At 41.3% G+C, this 21733-nt stretch overlaps 1 protein-coding gene across 11 annotated transcripts in view; it reads left to right on the top strand.

Annotated features, from left to right (window-relative positions):
* LOC148886521 (neurexin-2-like) overlaps positions 1-21733 on the top strand; it is a 162500-nt gene that overhangs the window by 77839 nt on the left and 62928 nt on the right. For all 11 annotated transcript variants that reach the window (XM_089016455.1, XM_089016452.1, XM_089016449.1 and 8 more), the window contains 5 exons: positions 2351-2470; positions 2539-2920; positions 5071-5261; positions 5376-5549; positions 6599-6718. In XM_089016455.1, coding sequence (XP_088872581.1) covers positions 2351-2470; positions 2539-2920; positions 5071-5261; positions 5376-5549; positions 6599-6718 — 987 coding nt within the window. The remainder of the gene's footprint in view (positions 1-2350; positions 2471-2538; positions 2921-5070; positions 5262-5375; positions 5550-6598; positions 6719-21733) is intronic.

Genomic DNA, 21733 nt, shown 5'->3' with positions numbered 1-21733 from the left:
TTTGATTGTCCAGCATTACATAATCAGGATAATTTAATTCTGACTTTTAGAGTCTCAGATCCTTCTTATAGTTGACCTAAAAAATGGCACACTATCTTTGAAGTTATCTTTTCTTTGTCAATCCGATACGGATCTTAAGCGGGGATCAAAATGCATGTAACTTCTCATCACTGTGTTAAAGCACAAGAAGATGAGCCAAAAAGGTGGCAGTAATGAAGAAAAGTCTACTTCTGTCATCTGTACTTCTTTGAAAGTGTCGGACTTTGGCTCCTCATCTGAAAGGTTTCGTCAGCGAACTAAAGTTGTGCTGGTAAACCTGACCCTATATCTCTATTGGACAGAGGTAGCCACCTGGTGTTTTAATTCAGGGTATAGGGCCAGGCTTACCATCACAACTTTAGTTCGGTGACGAACTAAAGTGCACCCGATTTTTTTCAAAAACTCACTTTCTCAAATAAAGCCTGCTTAATATTTATGAAGAACATTTAAACGGGTAATATTTTGGCATTATCTTACCCACGATTCTACCACCTGCCTAGTTTTTAAACAGCAAAGACATTCCATCAAATGTAGAGAGAGCAGACATTGTATCGATCCATGCACAGTCGATGCGGTTCATGTCGGTGAAGCATGTGGAGTGTTGTCAAGATAAAACGATACACACGACGTGATCCCGACGTTCCGAAATCTCCCCCGCTCACGCTTTCGTTGAATCGGCAAGGTGTGCGGAAACCACTTGATGTTTTCCCATTTTATTGTCCTCTGTGCGTCCCAGGTAATTGTGCACCCGGAGCTCAATTAGTGAGACAAACCCCTCAAGGCGCAGTCGCGCATCGCCATGGCCAATTAGTTTCCCAAGCGATGTCAGAACTCCTTTGAACTGCCATGTCGTCCTGTTGCGCCGCCACTGATTTGGGGTGACGTTGCTGCGGCGGAAGCTTCTGCGCCGTGACCTATTTTGAAAGCGGCTAGTAAGCGTAACTTGGGGATTTTCATATGCGGTCTGTGTTCTCCATTTTCAGGTTTTCGCCAAAAAAGACACAGAGTGCTGTGTTTTCCTGAGAAAATTACGCGTAATGAATTGGACTGGATTAGCCTTTATTAGTCTCGCAGTGGAGAAATGTGCATTTCACAGCAGTAAAGTGATGAAAATAAGAAGAAAGGAAAGAAAGAAGTAGAAAAACAAAATACAAGAGCTTCTGTAAAGGCAGCCACTCTTGCGGCGCCATCTTTGTGTCAAAATAAGAAAATAAAACGAAATAAATAATATGACAACACAGACAGTCATTCATTCTTCAGCACTTGTTGTACCCTCTTTGTGACATGAAGCAGTTCTAGATGAAAGAGGAGGGGACTAAAGCATCCTTTTCAGCAGTGGATCAGGGACGTCATGGTGTAATGTGCACATCTACTACAAGCTAAATGTTAAAAGCAAACACGAAGCTGTAGCATTGACAAAAAGACATTGTCTCACACCTCCTGTCCCATGTAAATCCGCTTCAATCCCAAGCCGCGACAACTAATGTGACACAATACAAAAGACGCAGGCTGTCATTCAATCTTACGCACTTTCTGCAGCATCTTTGAAGCAGATGAAAACGGACGGGATCAAAGCGTCCTTTTCACCAGTGGATCAGGGATATCATGGTGGAATGTGCGTCTCTAATCCAAGTTAAATGTTGAAAGCAAACACAAAGCTGTAGTATAGATTGACCAAAGAGATTGTCTCACATCTCCTGTCCCCACATAAATCCGCTTCAATTCCAAGCCGCGGCAGTTCCACACAAGCATTGGCTGAACAAAGTGAGGCTATGAAAATGCTGACCCTAGAGCCGTCAATTGACAATCAAATGGCCCCGACATTCTTCCCAAATTAAAAACAGTGCTGACATATTTGTGCTGACGACAAGGCGCAACCGCTCAGTAGTCTCTTCCTTGACGAATGTCGTGACCAAAAATGCTGAAAAACAATTCCTATCCATTCCACATGACGCACAACAACACAAAGTGACAAAAATGAGCACAAAAACAACACAAAACAATATGATTCATTACACGTGACTCCATCGTGACTCAACGCGGCGATTGTTTTTCTTACGCATCACATAGCTCTGCCCCGCCGATGTCGTTGTGTAATCCATTTGACAATTGGACCATCGGAATCGTATCTCTCCTATTTCCCCCCACGGGTTCATCAGAAGTCTAAATGAGCACACCTTGGAAATTATTGGTTTGCGAGTGCGCACGGTGCATGAGTGGCATTGTTCACTTTGAAAATAGCGTCTGATGAGAGGGGACACCCCGGGCTCATTCGGCGTAATTGTCACACTTGACGCTCTGCACCTCTTAGGCAAAGGACCCGAAGTACTCCTACTGGGCGAAAAGCTGAATGACAATGAGTGGCACGCGGTAAAGGTGGTACGCCGAGGGAAACATTTGCAGCTTTCCGTGGACAACGTCACCGCCGAAGGTAAATTGAAAGGTCACGGAAACGAAAAACGCTCGTGATGCACAGGACGCGTCATGCTTTTTCTTCAGGCTTCATGAGCGGCGCTCACACCCGCTTGGAGTTGAACAACATTGAGACGGGCATCATGACGGAACGCCGGTTCACCTCGGTCATCCCTTCCAATTTCATCGGCCATTTGCAGGCCCTTTCCTTCAACGGGATGCTCTACCTGGACCAGTGCAAAAATGGCGACATCTCCTACTGCGAGCTCAACGCACGTTTCGGGATGAGGCACATCGTGGCGAACCCCGTGACCTTTTCCAGCCAGGCCAGCTACTTGGCCTTCTCCACTTTGCAAGCCTATGCCTCCATGCACTTGTTCTTCCAGTTTAAGACCACCAGTCCCGACGGGCTCATACTGTACAACTCCGGCGACGGGAGTGACTTCATTGTGGTGGAGCTGGTGAAAGGGTGAGTTTACACTCCGCAATTGCGACCGATCGTGATTTCAATGGGAAATTTTTGGTTGTCATTTAAATGACGGAAATGTGTTAAACTCAATCAAACTACCCTTGAATCGTAGCATTCCGTGAAAGGTACGGAAATACAAACCGAATACAGACACTCCCCAACTTACGAAGGAGATACATTCCGAACAGTTGTTCGAAAGGTGAATAGGTTCGTAAGTTGCTTCACTGCTATATTTTTTATGGAATGTGTCGTTAAGGCTTATATAAGTACGTTTAAGGCTTGTATAAGTAACCTGTATTGGTTTGTACTGAAAACTAAACATTTAATAACATATATGCTGTATAAAGATATGTACAACTGGAGAGAATACTACATAGATTACTACAAAAATGTTCATATGTACCGTTGTTCGTAACTCAAATGTTCGTAAGTAGGGGAGCGTCTGTAGTCTTAAAATTCGAAAATATGCACCACCCATTTTTGTATGACTGAGTTAAGAACAACTTAAATATACGCTCTATAAAAATGTGTACATGTACAACTGGAGAGAATACTACATCTGTTACAACAAAAATGTTCGGATGTACCGTTGTTCGGAACTTGAATGTTCATAAATAGGGGAACGTCTGTAGTCTTAAAATTCAAAATATATGCACAACCCGTTGGTTGTGCATATACAACTGGTTAAGAATACTACAGTCAAAACCGTATAGCATAAAAATATGCATTCGTTGAATACATTTAGTTGAGTCTGTGATTACTATTTGATATCGCTGCGCTGCCAATAGCAATTGGCTCCATTACACAAGAGGAAAAGAAAAATCACAGCCCCCTGGAAACTGCCACGAAGGTGTTCCGTGCCTTTATTTGTCTCTGAAGGAGCGAGCTCGAGTGCCAAGCAGGACTTCAGACAGACTAATTGCTTCTTGGAGAATGTTTGTGCCATGTTTGCCAGAGGGAAACTCGACTTTCCTCTTTCTTGTCGATTCACAAAAGGGATCAGAGCCATCACGTCAATTCCCCACCGTTCCCCTATTTAGGTGACCAGACTCCTGTGACCGTTTCAAGGTCACGGCTAGAAGAAAAAGTGTTTTTTTTTTTTTTTTTTAGTCGGTTACGGTGTTCAATCAACCCTTCCTTCAATTTCCCCAAAGGTACAGGTGTTTTGCATTTGTAATATACCGTATTTTCCGGTGTATAAGTCGCACCCAAAGCCTTCATTTGCTACAAAAGATTTCCCTTAGGGTGCGAAAATGCGTCCAGAAGAGGGTGAGGATACCCTGGGGGAAATTTACAAATTTTCAGGGATAATGATCATGCAACCGAAAAAAGTGACAAATTCTGGAAATCAAAAAGTCATTGTATTAATTGGCATTAGGGATAATGCAAATTATTATAGTAATTATTGTTTAATATATATAATATACAGGTAACATCCAATTTACGACCGAGTTCCGTTCCGACCAAACGGTCATAAGTTGCAAATCCATTCAAAATGTTGAATGGAGACTATAGGAGGTTAAATGACTTGCAAACTCCCCTCCATCTGGTGCCATCACACGGTCGATTGCTGTGCGAGAGTAAGATGCTGGCTGGCTGGCCAAAATTGTCGCGCACGTTGCGGGCCTACTCACGCGTTGCGGTGACAGGCCGAGATTAAAAATTTTAAAAGTAGGGTCTGGAGGGCGTGGTCGTAGGTACGGGTGGTCGTAAGTAGAGCTGGTCGTAAGTCGGATGTTACCTGTACGTATGTATAATTGTTTTAAATTATTTGTATTGTATGTTGTTTGCATGTATGCAATCGATTGCAAACATGTATGCTTTGCTCTTCAGAACTATTTGAATCATATTCATAACTGGATGTGCAACAAGAAAGCATATTCTCCGAATCTGAAGCCATTGTTTTGATTCTCCAGCAACGCAAGGCATCTTGGCGTGACGTCACGAACTGGGGGCGGGACTTTCTGAAAATGCCCAATTCGCAGCTCAATTTTTTGCAGATTTTGGACACTTTAAGTCATTTTTATTGGTGTCTTTGACTAAAAATATCATAGTGCATGTTTTGGGTATTTTAGATGCTATAAATCATTTTTCTGGTGTCAGTTAAAAAACAAAAAAAGTGACGCAACATGTTAATGTCATCACCGCAGGTTCATCCATTACGTCTTTGACTTGGGAAACGGCCCGTCGCTGATGAAAGGAAACTCGGACAAGCCGCTCAATGACAACCAGTGGCACAACGTGGTCATCTCTCGTGACAACAATAACGTACACACGCTTAAAATTGACATCCGTACAGTCACCCAGCACGCCAATGGAGCTCGTAACCTGGATTTGAAGGGTGAGTTCTTTGAATTCCCAGTAAAATTTATAAATAGGGTTACCTTTGTGTTACTTTTTTTTACCCTTATCCCATCCATGATCTGTAAACATGTGAATTACACGTTGTTTTCAGGCGAGCTGTACATTGGAGGTGTCGGGAAGAGCATGTACAGCAGCCTGCCTCGACTAATAGCGTCCCGCGAAGGTTACAAGGGTTGCCTGGCATCGGTGGATTTGAACGGAAGACTCCCTGATCTTTTGGCAGACGCCCTTCAGAAGGTGGGCGAGGTGGATCACGGCTGCGGAGGTAAGGCGTGACAATGAAAAAAAAAACTGTGAATCCCGACAGTGCTCAGCGTCCCTTTTCCCCGTTTTAGTTCGGTCGGCTGTCACAGTCTTAGGTAACATTTTTGCAATACATGCATTGTAGATTTTTTCGAACCTAAAAAAAAAGTTTGCAAATGGCAGCGAATGTCACTCCAGTACAGTACTGTAAAACAACATCGCGTCCCAGAGAGCAGCATACAGCATTCATGAGATTTACTGTTGTTGTTTTTTAATGTAGACATCCATTTTGAGGCATTATTGTGCTGTAATGCACAAAAACGAACCAAAAATATCACTTTCATTTGGCTGCACCGGACAATGAGTCGAAGATTAACGTAAACAAAAATGTCATGACTTTTTTTCATGAAAAGGTTTCTTCGGCCGTCTTCTTTTTCCACCCCACATCTAATTGTTAAAGGACAACCGACACCATTTTTTTTGAGTGCCTAACTAACATCAGAAAAACGTTTTAGCCCATCTAAAATACCCAAAACACACAGGCTGATATTATTAGTCGCAAAACACCAATAAAAATGACTTAAGCGACCACACCATCACTGTATTACTGTCACATTCCGGTTGTCGACCAACGGGTGGCGCTGCCGGCCCCACCTGCAGCTACGCAGGTGTTAGTCATTTTAATCAGTAGCAGTTAAAAGGACTCCCGGCACGACCATTCAGTTTTTGTTCCACCCTGTCAGGTTTGTTTCATCTTGTCATATTTTTACTCATGGTTTTGTTTGATACTTTGGACTTTTCTGTTTTGATTACTTTGATATTTTAGATTTTGTTCCTGTGGACTTTATGTTAATACAATTTTTCAAATACACCCTGCTCCTCCCTGCTTCCTTCTTTTTGGGGTCCACCACCATCACCACCTTGCAAATCGGGACAATTACATCACAAGTCTTAATGTTCTGGTCCGTCCATGTATGTGCTGTATCTGTCAAAGAAGTCTTTGAACAATATAAAAATGAAAAGGCAGCCTTGTAAATCCAAAGTATGTATTTTTGTGTCATCAACGTGTAGGTCCCAGCACCACCTGCACGGAGGACTCGTGCCACCACCAGGGTGTGTGTCTGCAGCTCTGGGAGGGCTTCTCCTGCGACTGCACTATGACGACTTACAAGGGGCCGTTCTGCAGTGACCGTAAGTCAACTTCTGGGTTTTGTCACTGAGAGGTGGTTTTACCCTCTTGTGTGAAAGTCTGACAGAAACGACATAGGTTGGCATAGCGCTAAAGACGCTAAATGGAGAGATTTCTTTCTCTGCGCATTCAAATGATTTCACAATGAGTCACCACAGATGTCTGCATAGATTACCCAAGATGTTCCCCCTCATAGAGCCCACAGCGGGTGTCATGGCCGCCGAGTGCGAAAACGGTTTGTGTCGTCTTCGTGACAACCGCTGTTTTGGGAAATGTCTGTTTTTGTTGCCGTGTGAATATCGGGAGATGAAAGAGCCATATTGTGTGTGTACGTGTCTGTTTTTTTTTTAATTAATTGAACGATTGCAAACCAACCTTGATTTTATTTGTTCATGGCCATTCATGTCTTGCATTGACTCCTGTTATTTTGCGCAGCTATCGTCTCGCTAACACTGCTTTTACAACAAATAATGCAAACGTTCGGTGTAAACCACAGCAAACGTTCGGTGTAAACCACAGCAAACCGAGCGAACCTGAAAACAAAAGACATCAGGTGATTATTGAAAATAGTGTCTCGGTCTAAATGTGGAACGCACAATAGGTGACGCTAATACGCACTGGTGAATGGAAGAAAATTGCTGGATGAATTGCTCGCGTGGCAAGTGAATTTAGGGAGGGTTGCACTCTTTGTGTGGACTAAAAAAAAGGATTATTCAGATAGTGGTGCGTGTCTAGCTCAATAATATGGTTTCTGGACTTTTATGATACGCAGTGGTAGGCCATGGATTTCATCGCTCGGCCTTCAGTAGTGCTATGCCTGAATCAATCCAGACTGAAAAAAAATATGGAGTGACTTACTATAGAGGGGACCATTAGCCAGGAATTACTGACCAACGTTTCTTCATGACGTCCATTATTTTCTTGAAAAGTCCGTCACCAAAATCCAACCAGATCTACTTCTTCTCGTCCTTCAGCCATTGTGGGTTGACAAACCATCTAATAATTCAACACAATATATATGCTGATACAGCTCGCTACCGATACAGTGTGCTAGCTCTGGCCAGCATGCTCTTGTTTTAGCGGCTTGTGATCAGAGCAGTTTTTGCAATTATGATTGGCTACTGACTAGCCAATCATAGTTTGTGAAAACTCTAACATTGACTATCGACTCTGACGTTGGTACCCCTTTTGCATTGCCAACTCGAAACCTGATTGGTTAGAGCAACGGTTTGACACATTTGATGCTCCAGGGCCCGCAGAAACTGATTGTGAAGGTATCCAGGTCATTTCTGAACCAGGTAACAAATGATAGCTGAAATGTGATTGGTTATATAATTAAATACGAAAACACACATCTGGAAGTAGCGCAACATGGGTAAAGTAATGAAGGGGAGCTGAAAGACAATTTGGAATTATTTATACAAATTCATGGACAAAATATAATTAACATCTGTCTGTGATTCAGACTGATTCAGACATTCATTTTTAGGCCAGCAGAGAAGGCTTTGAAGGCCTTGACGGTCCGCTACTGATCAATTGTTACGTATCAATTGTTACTCCCCAAACCCAACTAAATTCCTCCCCAAATGATATAGCGATGGGCTAATGCAATGCTAATGCAAATCACCAGAGACGGAACATTAATTATAAACATGATCATATGTTAAAACTAAAAAAAACTTGTAAAACTATATCATCGGAAGCCTCTTCTCTTGCTTCTTTTGTTTGTTTTTTTTTGCTTTTTTTATGCTATAGCTCTTCCAGTTGACCTCAGCACTGCCCAGCATGTTGCGGCACAACATGCTGTTATGCCGAAAGCCTCTCGGAATTGGTACATTTCGGATTTCAAAGATCCCACATATTTTCACAAACCACTTTTTCATTGTTGAAAAAAAAGTAAATCATCCTACAACTCGGTTTATTCATTCAGAACACCCCTTTGATGTCTTTTCACCTCACCTAGCTTGGATTCATTTTCAATTAGTCGGCCGCCGTAGTTGTGAACTCAGCACCTCCGCTCCGCTCGCGACCCGCTCCGAGCAGGAGGGCGGTGGATCGTGCACGGCATGCTGCTTCTTGGCATCAAAATTCTGTTGAGCAGCTGGTCTCTCTCGCGTCTCGCTCTTCCACTCGGTGGGACGGCCTGGTCCTAATGCAAGTTTTAGTGTAGATGGCAAGAAACTTCAAAGTTTTTAATTCATATGTCATACTTATGTATGTACGTATTGCTTCCCACAAAGCAGCGAGATTCTTATTGGGTAGACTTGAATCCATTCAAAAAAAATATGTTGATTTTTATGCTAAATTCCAACCAATAGTGATTATATGTTGGTCGGCGTCGGTTCCTACTATAACGGAGGTTCAAAGCACATATCACTTCAAGTATTCCCAACATTTGATTATCTATAATTGCCGCAACCCTGGCACGCACACGCGCACTATCGAGCCGGAATTTTAAATGGCCGCCTAGGGCAAAAAACATCAGAGCACTCACACAAGCAGGTCCTATAAACACGAATGGATTTACATGAATATTGGACTGGCTGGCTTGAAGGCTACCGACCACATCCCATCTTGTCAATTTCAATGACGAGAAACGCGTTTTGGACGATTTTTTTACATTTTACAGCAGTCCTTGCCAATGAATGATATGATTCGGACTCAAAAATCTTGCTATTCATTGCATATTCCTGTTGAAATGTTTCAGGAAAAAGACCTGATTCGATGTTTAAAAAGAAAAATACTTTCGTGCTCATATATTATAATACAATAGCCAGTGTAGCTAGCAGGTTGGACAAAATAAGTCAAGATTCTCTACCACGGTATGTAGCCTCAAATCCGAATTTTCACATTTGATATAAAAATCAAATCGACAAAAGAAAGATTTTCCTTCTTGCTGGTGATAATTAGCACGGCCGGCTAATTAAAGGTCAGTAATACAGTGAGACCTCAACTTACGAACTTAATTGGTTCTCAGACAGAGTGTGTAAGGCGAAAAGTGTGTATGTCAAAAAGAAATTCCCATAGGAAACCATTAAAATGGGAATAATCCCTTCCCGGGTTTCCATAAAATATACTTTTCAAGGTACATCCACCTCTGTACATCAGTGCAATACCCAAAGACTTACAGATTGCTTTTCGTTCAATCAGCAATTTAATCAGCATCATAACACAAAGGGACACATTTGCAGCAAATGTAACCCTGAATCGCTTTTGCAATAACGGAGCTTTACCGAGAACTCGAAAACAGCTGTGGGGTTAGATGAGAATTCATTGTAAACAAATTACCAGGTATGACAGGTATGTCTCAGCAAAACTGTCAGGTGGTGATTATGCAACACAAAGCCACGGGTTTCCACATTATGATACTGTTGCTGATTTTCTGGTCAAACAAATAGCAAGTGTCATAATTGGTGAAGCCTGTTTAATATATGCTTGTGAGATGAAATGTTCTTGTCAAAAAAAAATGCGTGATGGCTGTAATTTTGCATTTTAGAACTCTTGGAAGATATGTTTTGGGCACTTTGAGACCACTTGCTAGAGGCAATCAGAGTCATAATGATATTTTCTATAGTGGTCATCTTCAAAAAGTTATTTTGGAGAAAGAGCCGGGTGCACCTTGCACTAGTCAGTAGCAAAATCGTAAGGCACATAGAGTTCCCTTTACAAGTATTGGAATAGGATGGTCAGTTATTCTGCTTTTGTTGTATACTGCTCGACGTTTGGCTTTCGGATGAAGATAAAACCCTCACTTGCTATAACTGCATTACGACACTGACTTCACCAGACTGTTGGGTTCTCTGTTTGAAAACCTGTTCCAGGCCTTTACTGCTGCCTTTTTCAGTTCTTGTTTTGTGTATTACTGCTTTCAGTCCACCTTTTACCCCTAATGAAGTACTGATGAAACAGCTCTTATTTTCTGATGAATTTGAATGAATGTCTCTGTAAATTGCCAGACAAAAGGATTTTATCGATTCATTCATTCTACTGCAACTATCATCATTAACCATCAGTTCCATCAAATGTGGCATCCGTAGAAGATGTATTTGGGGTGATTAGCCTTAACTCGCTAGCTCAGTGGTTCTTAATTTTGTTGGAGGCACTGAGCACCACCAGTTTCATCTGCTCATTCACCAAACCCTTCTTTAATTAAAAAAAAATAAAGTATGTTGTTGTTTTTAATGAATTGTGCATTAATATCACATTGTTCAAATAACAAAACCAACACGGTGCATGAACTCAAAATACTTTCAATGACTGTGCCTACTAACTGCACACTAGACTGAGAAGTGGACCTCTGTCCCAGGGGATCCACCGAACCCCTGAGACCAACTCACCGAACCCTTATGGTTCAATTGAACCCAGTTTAAGAACCACTGAGATAGCTACTTAAAGGACAACTAACACCATTTTTTGTATCCTAACTGACATCAGAAAAATAAATTTTATAGCATCTAAAATACCCAAAACACGCAGGCTGATATTTTTAGTCAAATGCAAAACACCAATAAAAATGACTTAAAGTGTCCAAAAACTACAGTAAAGTCTCGTTATATCGATATTCAAGGGAGTCCGAAAAAATATCGATATAACCGGGACTATCGATATATCCGACCCTGTTTGCATGTAATTTTCTCCGTGCGTGCATAGAAATAGTATCGATATAACCGGGACTATCAATATATCCGATATCGATATAACGAGACTTTACTGTACTTCAAATTGAACCCGGAAGTGGCCAGTTTCCAGAAGGTCCCGCCCCCTTGTTCGTGGTGTCGCCCAAAGACGTCTTGCCTTGCTTCTTGGAGAAGATGCTTTCTTGTTTCTCATCCAGTTATGAATATGATTCAAATATTTCTGAAGAGGAAAGCATAAATGTTTGCAATCGATTAAAAAAGTCCTCCCGTTTCAATTCAAGCCGTCAGGCCTCCAATGTAGCGTCCCAAAAAATGCATAAGATGGCGCCCAAGCTCCGTTGGAAATGGCCGTATTTGTATGTTGGGAATTTGTCTCAACTAGTATCAAATAGTAGTCAGCCAAATGTTTTTAGACCAAACAAAGTACCCAAAATGCATTGTGTGTCACTTTCTCGGTCAGGGGCGTTCCTGACGTGACGTCACGTCATGAATCGTCACCAACTCGAAAACAAGACTTCCTGAATATTGCGCGTGAGTATTAAAACGTAAAATATAGCTATAAGCGGTGGAATCTTTGTAAAATACGCTCAGTAGAAGTCATTTGAAGAGATTTTACGAATTATGGATACAACTTGTCCGGAGGCCTGCGTTGTCCTTTAAATGCTACTTAATTCTCCGTTTTCATCAATTACCTTCTGACCCACTATCAATATCATACTTTTAGAAACAAATTTATGATTTTACTTTCTTTAAAAGATGGTACATTAAAGTGTCCCCTGTGTATCCAAGGCCTTTTTCCATCCATTTTTTGGCTGCCATTAGGATGTGCCGGTGTTTACATGATGGATTGTGAATATTTGGTGCCCTCTCATCACAGGCAACCACGTGACTCCATCTTGTTCAGTCCAGACGTGAAATTGCACCTGAGGTGGCTATAATATCACTTGATCAACAATCCACCACATGAACAATGGCATCTACCTTTTTCCTGCTCATTTATAAGCCCACATTTCCTTGTGATTGTTTTATTCCCACGGAGGCAAAGACAGACGGTAAATTGGCGTCTTTGCCTGAAGGCATGAAGCCAAGCGACATGAGTGCGGGCGTGACTGCCGCTGTCTTCCTTTCCCATTTCACATGCCAGTTAGTGTCCCCTTTTATCTCCCTTTCATTTCATTTATGTCAAAACTACAATGGCGTAGTATATCCATGAGAATGTTCCCTGTCGGAGTACTCAAACAAATCCCCTTTTTATGCTCCACCTTCTATTTGAGAGTGAGACTTACAGGTCCTACAGGCCACAAGTTTCAGCCTTCATCTCGTTCTTTCAGCCAGAAGCTCAAAAATATGTTTTGCGAAGATCTCAAAGATGTTAAAAAGGTAGAACGTATTACACATCCAAGTCAATGAGGTGCCGTCCCACCCGGATCTCAGGAGAATACAACACAATACCGTACATATTGAGTTAGATAGCACTTTAACAACAGCTGAAGCTGTAACAAAGCTCTGAACATGGACAGCTATCATATGCGGGAAATAAAGCAGTCACAAAGATGGTAGAAAGCACCAGGGAGTGAAACCAAGATCAAGTCGGAATCATGCGGAGTCAAATGCCAAAGAGTACAAGTGAGACGGGTTTTTAAGATGGGCAGCGAATGTTTCATGGCAGGTCATAGAACCAGCATCGATCCCCTTTGAGCCTCTCTTTAGGTTTTGGCACATTTATTAATCGCGAAGGTGTGTAGGGGTGGATGAGCTTGAAGAGGTAAGAAGGAAGAGCCCATTTAAAGATTTGAAAACCAATAAGATATTGAAAAGAACTCTGAAATATATGGGGAGCCAGTGAAGGGAAGCCAGAGTATAAGTTATATGCTCCCTCTTACAAGTACCAGTTAAGAGGCGAGCGACTGGAGACGCTTCATAGATGATTGTCTAGGATCAGACCTGGAACATTTCATCCAATTTCAATGCATCAGTCTCCTTTTCTTGCGTCATGGTTGAATCTGCAATTTCCTTATTGGACTGAATACTGTTACCATTGCAACAGCAGCAACCAGAATCATAATTTCATTTGAAAGAGAAAAATGTATACATTATTAGATAATAATAATAATAATAATAATAATAATAATAATAATAAATTTCATTTGTAAGCGTCTTTCAAAACTCTCAAGGTCACTTTACAGTCACAGGATACGTTTTTTCTGTGGCTAAGCAGCGGCAGCCACACGCGCCAGCGTTCACTCAACCCGGAATAACTCAAATAGATAGCAAGCTAGCTAGCTAGCTAGCTAATAACTCGCCAGATAGCTAGCTAGCTAGCTAGCTAATAACTCGCCAGATAGCTAGCTAGCTAATCGATAGCCAGCTAGATAGCCAGTCCTAATAGCTAGCCAGATAGCTATCTAGCTAACAGATAGCCAGCCAGATAGCTAATGCAGTATAAATAGCTACGTGTCCACGGTGTCGTCAACAAAAAAACAAAAAACAAAAAAAAACCACATTCGTAGTAGCGTTACACAAACATGGATAATCACACGACCGAGGAAATGTAATAATAAGAACAATAATACATTTCATTTCTAAGCGTCTTTCAAAACTCTCAAGGACACTTAACCGTCACAGGATTTTCTTGTGTGCGTGTGAGCAGCGGCGGCCATTTGCGCCAGCGTTAACTCTACCCGGAAGTAACACAGCAGCAAAGTTATGAAAGAGGAAAGGAAAGAAAGAAGTAGAAAAACAAAATACAGGATACTGTTTGCTTCCATGTATTTTGAGAGGTCGAGTATTATGGACATCCGTTTACCTTTCAACACGTAACATATGCACAGTGCTTCTTAGAAAGCATTTAATGTCATCGAGAGTGATTACTTTTAAAGGTGACATATTGTGTGTGACAGAGCAAGTCAGGCTCTCTTTAGCAATATTATTTCACGGTCTTAGACATTCCCGGCGCCAGGTTTAGTGTCGCGTGCAAATTGCTATATTAATTGAGCCTTTTATAACCTGGATGGATGTCTGTAGACATAATTGTCCATCACTTACAGGCCTTGAAAAGGAGGATTATTCTGTTTTTTTTTTTTAAATCACTGATTCTTTGCTAAATTGTATGCGTCAACTCCAAATCTTGAAAGAGCTTAGGATGACTAATATGACACTATATGCATAAGCATCCAAGACTTAAAGATCCCCCCCCCCCCCCCCCCAAAAAAAAAAAAAAACCTGGTCCAAATATCCTGATCTTTATTCTGTTCTGCATGGGCAATGGAATATACAAATCAAATGTGTACTTTCAAACGCTTCCTGCTTTTAGCTTATTTATTGTGAAAGGTCATCTTTAACGAGACTTCAATCATCACTGTTTACTTTTCACTCAAGTAAGACCCAACCACCCAGTAGAAGCTTTGCTCGCGGCGCGTTACGGTAATCGACTCTAAAGTTAATTAAAAGCTCTGCTTTTATTTGGCACTCGTCCAGAATACAAGGCGCCTCTCATTCATCCATGCTGGCACTCTTCCGCGCCCGAGGCCATATCAGCATACGGACGATAGCAAGAGCGTTTTCATCTTGAAACCATGCTACTCTACGTTGGCAGTAAAAACAAGAGAATGTCTCAATTTAAATTTACATTGAAATGTCTTACTTTTGTGTGGATAAGTGAATTCAAATAATGAATGGATGGATGTTATGGCATCTATCAGAAACGGTGGTTGTTTTTATGTCTAGTAATATCGTGCTAGCTAGCTAGCTAGCTAGAAACGAGCTAGCTAGCTAGCTATATCAACGTCCTGTCAGTAACCTGGTAGCAACCCCGTTATGAACCTTTTTTTTCACACAACAAAAGAAAGAACCATATAGTGTACATGTATATATTTTTTCTAAAATATGTATCTAATCCACTCCAATGAGAAAAACATGAAGTCAAGATCGTCAACGTCACAATCAGTAGCTTGGTGGTTTCTCGCAGTACACTCCTGAACCAATTGTCTTTATCCCCGTGAGCACACCGTTGTGGATCATTTTCGTCGTGGCTCTGATAGTATAAATGTGATCTATTTATTATATTTACAGCTATTCATTTTGTATGAAGTAGTTAATGTGAAACATAAACGCAGTAGACCCCTGTAAAATATGGCAGAACACTTTATACGGATCTGTAGCATGGCAAGAGTTCCGAATAATGAATGATTTGAGACGTGGTACTACGCTGGTCACAAATCTCATTTTATCTTGAAGTGTATTTAGGAGGGTTGTCGGAACATTAAGACATCTTTAGTGATATTTGATGCTTGTGACAGATCTGATTGTTGCTTCTCATCACCACTTGTTTCATTGTTCTTGATCCGTCTGTTTTTTTAGCACGATTCCCATCGCTTGCCCCTTTTTTTTAACCTTTTTTTCTCTCGAGAAAAGTCTCAAACAAAGAGCCAAAATATCCTTTCGCAACTCCATTTCTGAGGTAGAAAACTTACTGCAAGACTTAAGATCACATTAATTGTCCTCCAGTAAAACGGCGAACAATAACACCTAATCCTCCACAGGTCAAAATCCCACAGCACTTTTTTTTCGGCTTCTCAGCCCTTTAGGCCCGAGAGTAAAAGTTCTGACATTTACATAGATGTGAAAAGAGAAGATGTACCCGAGGCAGTTCATGTCTCCTCGGCTTACTTTTTTGCTGCCTTGTCCTTGCTTCTCACATTAAAAAAAAAGCCTGATGTGATGATGTGCTGCACTTTTTTCAGGCTGCAAGGAATAGGCTGCAAATGCGTCCTAGAAAAATAGGTTCCATGTAGTTCCTGCTTGCCGATACACATTTGAGCAAAGAAGATTGGCTTTTAGTTCATGTGGCCCTGTTATATGTTTGATAAGTAGCAGTGGGAGGCTGCTATAAAAGAGGAAGGGATTAATGAAAAAGGCTAAGTCCCTGCAATTTACTCCAACCTAATTATCCATTTCACTTTTTATCCTAAAAACGAAAAAAAAAAAAAAAAAAAAACAAAGATGAGAAGGTTATGTCATCAAGAGGCTCATGTAACGGAATTAAATGTAACATTCCCCTTGGAGCCACTTGAGCGTTGTTGGCCGTCAGAATTAAATCTCTGATAATTTTTTGAAGCAACATAAATAAATATGAACGAGTACAATCGCATCATTTCTGGCTGGCAGTCGGGTAAGAAAAATGGACAATGTCCCTTGTTGCTGCCTGGCTCCTTTTCCTGTGTTGTCCAAGGAAACATTCTGGGTATTTTTGATAAAAAAGGTTTCTTCAGACGTCATCTGTACTTCTTTGAAGGTGTCGGACGTTTCGCTCCTCATCCGAAAAGCTTCATCAGCGAACTAAAATTTTGCTGGTAGTTATCGCCCTATATATCCCTAATGTCCGGAGGTGGCGGTGCCAGACGTCTGCTTTGATAGGTCCCTACTCTAAGGTGCTTAAAACATACCTCTTAGATCGTTGCCACGTAGGCTTAGTCATGGTGATGAGGTGATAGCGGGGTGAATGGGGAAATCAGGGCCCGTCATAGACCATAATCAGTCAGGACAAAAGAAGTAATCAGGTTAGCTTCACTAATAGTAGTCCACTGCTCCCCCCCAACCTTGGAGCAGGGACCTATCAAAGCAGAGGTATGGCACCGCCACCTTCTGTACATTAGGGATATATATATAGGGCCAGAGCTACCAGCAATTTGTTAGTTCGCTGACGAAGCTCTTCGGATTAGGAGCATAACATCCAACAACTTCAAAGAAGTACAGATGACGGCTGACAAAGCGTTTTCATCAATGGACCACTCCTGTATGACTGAGAGCTTGCACAGACGTATTCCAGGTATTTTGTACCTGGTGCAAAGGTTCATTGGGTTCTGTGTAAAATACAAAATAAATGCACATTTTTCTCTTATGCCTCTGATGCACCATTTTAACGACGATCTCTTCATGAAAGTGGCTCCTAATGACAAAATCTTCCATCCTCTCGTACTTTTTCACTTTCCATTAGGGCAACCTGGATCATTTCCCAGCAGACTTTTTGGCACGAATGGTGGTACACCTTAGAATGCCCCAAAGCTATTTACAGCAAAAGCCTCCCTTTCTCTAATTATATTTTCTCACAAATTGTCATCATTAGAACGTCTGTATTTAAAGGCAAATTAGGTAATTATTTTCCTGCAACCTTTGGACATTGTGTCTTAAAATCGACTGATAGACTGACAGCTCATTAGAATGCAAGGTGACACAGACAGTGTGATGCATGTGGAATAAATAAAGATAATTACAAGCCAAAGCAGCGGTTGTTTGGCTATGGGAATGGTTACTTGGTATTAGTCACACGCTTACATGACTCAGCCTGCATACATGGACACCTGGAGTGGGAGTTGGGGGGTGTTTTATAGTGTTTTAAGAAAAAGGAAGAGAATCGGCATTTGCGTCGCCTGTCAATATTCATCACACACGAAATTCACGAACATCAATCTGCTAGTTACTTTCTGCGACATCCTTGCGTCATTCCTGCACACTACAGATTTCATAGCTTTTACACCAGCCGTCCACCGGCGAATTTCGGGATATTAACACCTCTGTAATCAAGACTTTAATCACAATATTTTAATTTAGGAAATACATTGGCCAGAATTAACTCATTCACTGCCAGACGTGCAAAAATGTCTCCACTCCATTGCCAGGGTTTTTGTCATTGTCACTCGAATTCCAGAACCCAGAAAATATTGAGTTTTAGGACTACATAAACATAAAATAAACTACTGTCTCCGTTTTAGTGTAACTCTATCTAGTGGACGTGTAGTGCAACTACAGCCAAAATGGTGGATTTCATTGTATGCGCCTTATAATGCGGTGCACCCCATGCATGAAAAATGTATAAGTTAAACACTGAAGGTGCGCCTTATAATGCGGTGCACCCCATGCATGAAAAATGTATAAGTTAAACATTGAAGGTGCACCTTATTCTCCAAAGTGCCTTATAGTGTGGAAAATATGGTAATTGTTTGATCTGCAGGACATTAACTCATTCACTGCCAGACGATGTGCAAAAAGGTGTCCACTCCAGTACCTGGATTTTTTGTCATTGTCACTCAAATTGCAGGACCCACATAATATTGAGTTTTAGGACTACATAAACATCCAATGCACTTAAAAAAAACCTTAGACTCTCTTCTTTCATCAGAAAAAAAGAGTTAATTCCTAAATTATGTGTGTCTGGAGTTATATTGACTTGAAATGAGGGTGGTTGTCCAAAATACAATGCAATACATACATATTGGTTGTCTCTGTGACATATTATACATATTGGTTATCCCTGCGATTGGCTGGCAACCAATTCAGGGTGTCCCCCGCCTCGTGCACGAAGACAGCTGGGATTGCTCCAGCACCCCCCACGACCCTAGTGAGGAATAAGCAGTACGGAAAATGGATGGATGGATGGCTTTATATAGCGCTTTAACAACAGCTAAAGCAGTAACAAAGCGCTAACATGGAAAAAAGTGAAATGCTGCCCCCTGGTGGAAGTGGAAAACATTGCCAGAGGTCTGGCCAGCGCTTTCTCTGCACCCCAGCAAGAAAAGCTAAAACCCGAACAAATTTGGGAATGGCAGTGTATGAGTTAAGTGAACAATTTGGGATTATCTGAATCCCAAGCTAACGCTACACAAGCAATTGTGTTTTCATGTTGGATTTGAGCTTCTTGTATAAACATTCAAAGTACTGGGTGGAAAGAATCCGTCAACCTCGACGCTCAAGAGCTCTCCAAGAGCCATGAGTCATCCAGCTCAATCAATGATGAGATTGGAGGTGCTGGGTAAAGAATTTGAATCATGCGGCATACAAAAGCGCTCTCGGAATAGTTACAATGACACTGTAAGGGCTCACAAAAGCGTATTGAAAAGCCTTCATGTTCATCTATCCATGCTAAGACAGATTGTTTATAATTGGAAGGATTTCAGCACTGTTGCTACCCTACCTCATCGTGGTTGTCCTCTAAAAGAGGACTTCAAGAGCACGCCGCAGAATCTTCAATGAGATGAAGACGAATATTAGTGTCGGTTTAAAACACAATGAAATCTATGACGCTAGAGATTCTCCGTCAGCGGTCGGCAGGTTTCAGGTGCCGAAACAACATTAGTGATGGGGGTGTTGGGTTGGCCGTGAACCGACCGCGAATTGGACCAGCCGTTAGGGAATCTCCAGAAACGCAGATCGATTACGTATCACTGTTTCTGCTCACGATTCCGAAATCATATTCAACTGTGAAATTAGGATGAAAATGGCTTGAGGATCCTGCGATGAGAAGAAAGGCGTATGTGAAATTGTCGCAGCTTGGAATTGAAGCGCATTTACATGGGACAGGAGATGTGGGACAATCTCTTTTTGTCAATGGATGCTCCAGCTTCGTGTTTGATTTCAACATTTAGCTTGTAGTAGACGTGCACATTCCACCATGATGTCCCTGACCCACTGCTGAAAAGGATGCTTCGATCCTCTCCTCTTTCATCTACAACTGCTTCATGTCATAAAGAGGGTCTTTGTGTTGTCATATTATTTGTTATTTAGTTTTTTTTACTTCAAGATGGTGCCGCGAAAGTGGCTGCCTTTTCAGCTGCTCCTGTATTTTGTTTTTCCTACTTCTTTCTTTCCTTTCCTCTTCCTTTCATAACTTTGCTGCTGTGAAATGTAAATGTCTCCACTGCGAGACGAATAAAGGTACATCCAATCCAATTTGTTAGCGTCACATTGTTATTTCGTTTTTTTGTTGTTGTAATGACTTCAAGATGGTGCCGGGATAGTGGCTGCCTTTACAGCAGCTCCTGTGTTGTGTTGTTCTTCCTTTCCTTTCCTCTTACTTTCATCACTTTGCTGCTGTGAAATTTAAATGTCTCTACTATGAGACTAATAAAGGCTAATCCAATACAATCCAATCCAACACTTAAAGGCGTGTTGGGAAACTCTAAAAGACCCTATTTACATTTTTTGCCCTATTTTATCGAAAACCATTCAACTTTCGGACTGAACTTGCGTCGTCGCTATAAGAGCGCAGTGCACTAAGATGAGGTGGAAAACAACAAAAAAAATCTGGGCCTTATCACCGCAATATAACATACAACTGTTATATATAAACCGAAATACGTCAAGACTGCCACAGCCGCCTTGTCGTGTTACCCGAAATAAATTCTCCAACAAAAATGAGTGAGATCAAAGTCTTCCTTGATATAGACTTCCTCTTGAGAGCACTAATTAAACACTTAGTCATTTCATGCTGCCGATCAGAGTGTTAGAGCCACACATCAGGAGAAATAAAGTCCCACTGTCAACATCCGCGGTTGTTCAGGCTGAAAATATATGACTTGTGATCGAACTTAGTCACTGTGATTACCTGGGACCACATTAGCGCCTTTAAGTCAGATTGCGTCTGTTATCTCATCAGAAAAAGGAGTGGGAGGCGGCAGTATTAGAACTGTATTGTACTTTGGATATCTTGCAAGAAGACCTTCACGATATGATTGGAATCACAACATCAAAAGAATGAATTTATCAACATATTTCTTGCATTATTTTTGCTCATGATGGCATTGGATGCCATTCCTTTATTAACGTAAATAATTGATTCGGAAGCCATTACAAAGCCGACCATTCATGTGCCGTGATTCATTCATGCTGCAAACATGAGGCGACGGCATGCTGTCGAAATGAAAAGGAATGAGGACGACCATGTTTTTTTTTCTTGTCAGAGCAGGAAAAAGCTTTCTTTTGTCTCTTATCCAAGTGCGACTATATTTTTGTGCCTATTTAGTGTTTTCAAGCTCCTTTTCTTCGCATTTTCGAAACATATACCTTTTCTATTGGCCTTCATTGCATCCTGTTTTTCCCCAACAGCTGAGAAAACTACATCAACAAGGTGTCTAAGATAACAAATAAATCTTGAGAAATGTTTGGCGACTGTCATCTTGTCCCAGGTTTGTTCCCATTGCCTATTAATCTGCCTGTCGTGCATGTGGTCTTCCTTTATCTTAATGCCCTCCACCCCCGTTTCTAGTTACCATAACGTATCTGCCTTCATCTTGTTTTCCTTATTTGTCACCAACACAAAAGGATACGATTAGAAACTGTCTTTTTTTTATATCCACATGAGTTTGAATCATCACATATGCAGCATGGTGTGTGTTAACTCATTTACTACCAAACGATGTGCAAAACATGTGTCCACTCTCGTGCCAGGGTTTTTGGCATTTTCACTCAAATTGCATGACCTACAGAATATTGAGTTTTAGGACTACTTAATCATTCAATTCAGTGTAAGAAGCCTTAGACTCTCTTCTTTTCTCAGAAAAGAAGTTAATTCCTAAGTTATATGGGTCTGGAGTTATCTGAGCTTAA

Source organism: Hippocampus bargibanti, linkage group LG16 (genome assembly GCF_051943395.1).
Source record: "Hippocampus bargibanti isolate YZ-2025 linkage group LG16, ASM5194339v1, whole genome shotgun sequence".
In the NCBI taxonomy this organism is placed as follows: Eukaryota; Metazoa; Chordata; class Actinopteri; order Syngnathiformes; family Syngnathidae; genus Hippocampus; species Hippocampus bargibanti.
The sequence above is the reverse complement of the archived record's forward strand: the minus strand, read 5'-3'. Positions and strand labels throughout refer to the sequence as shown.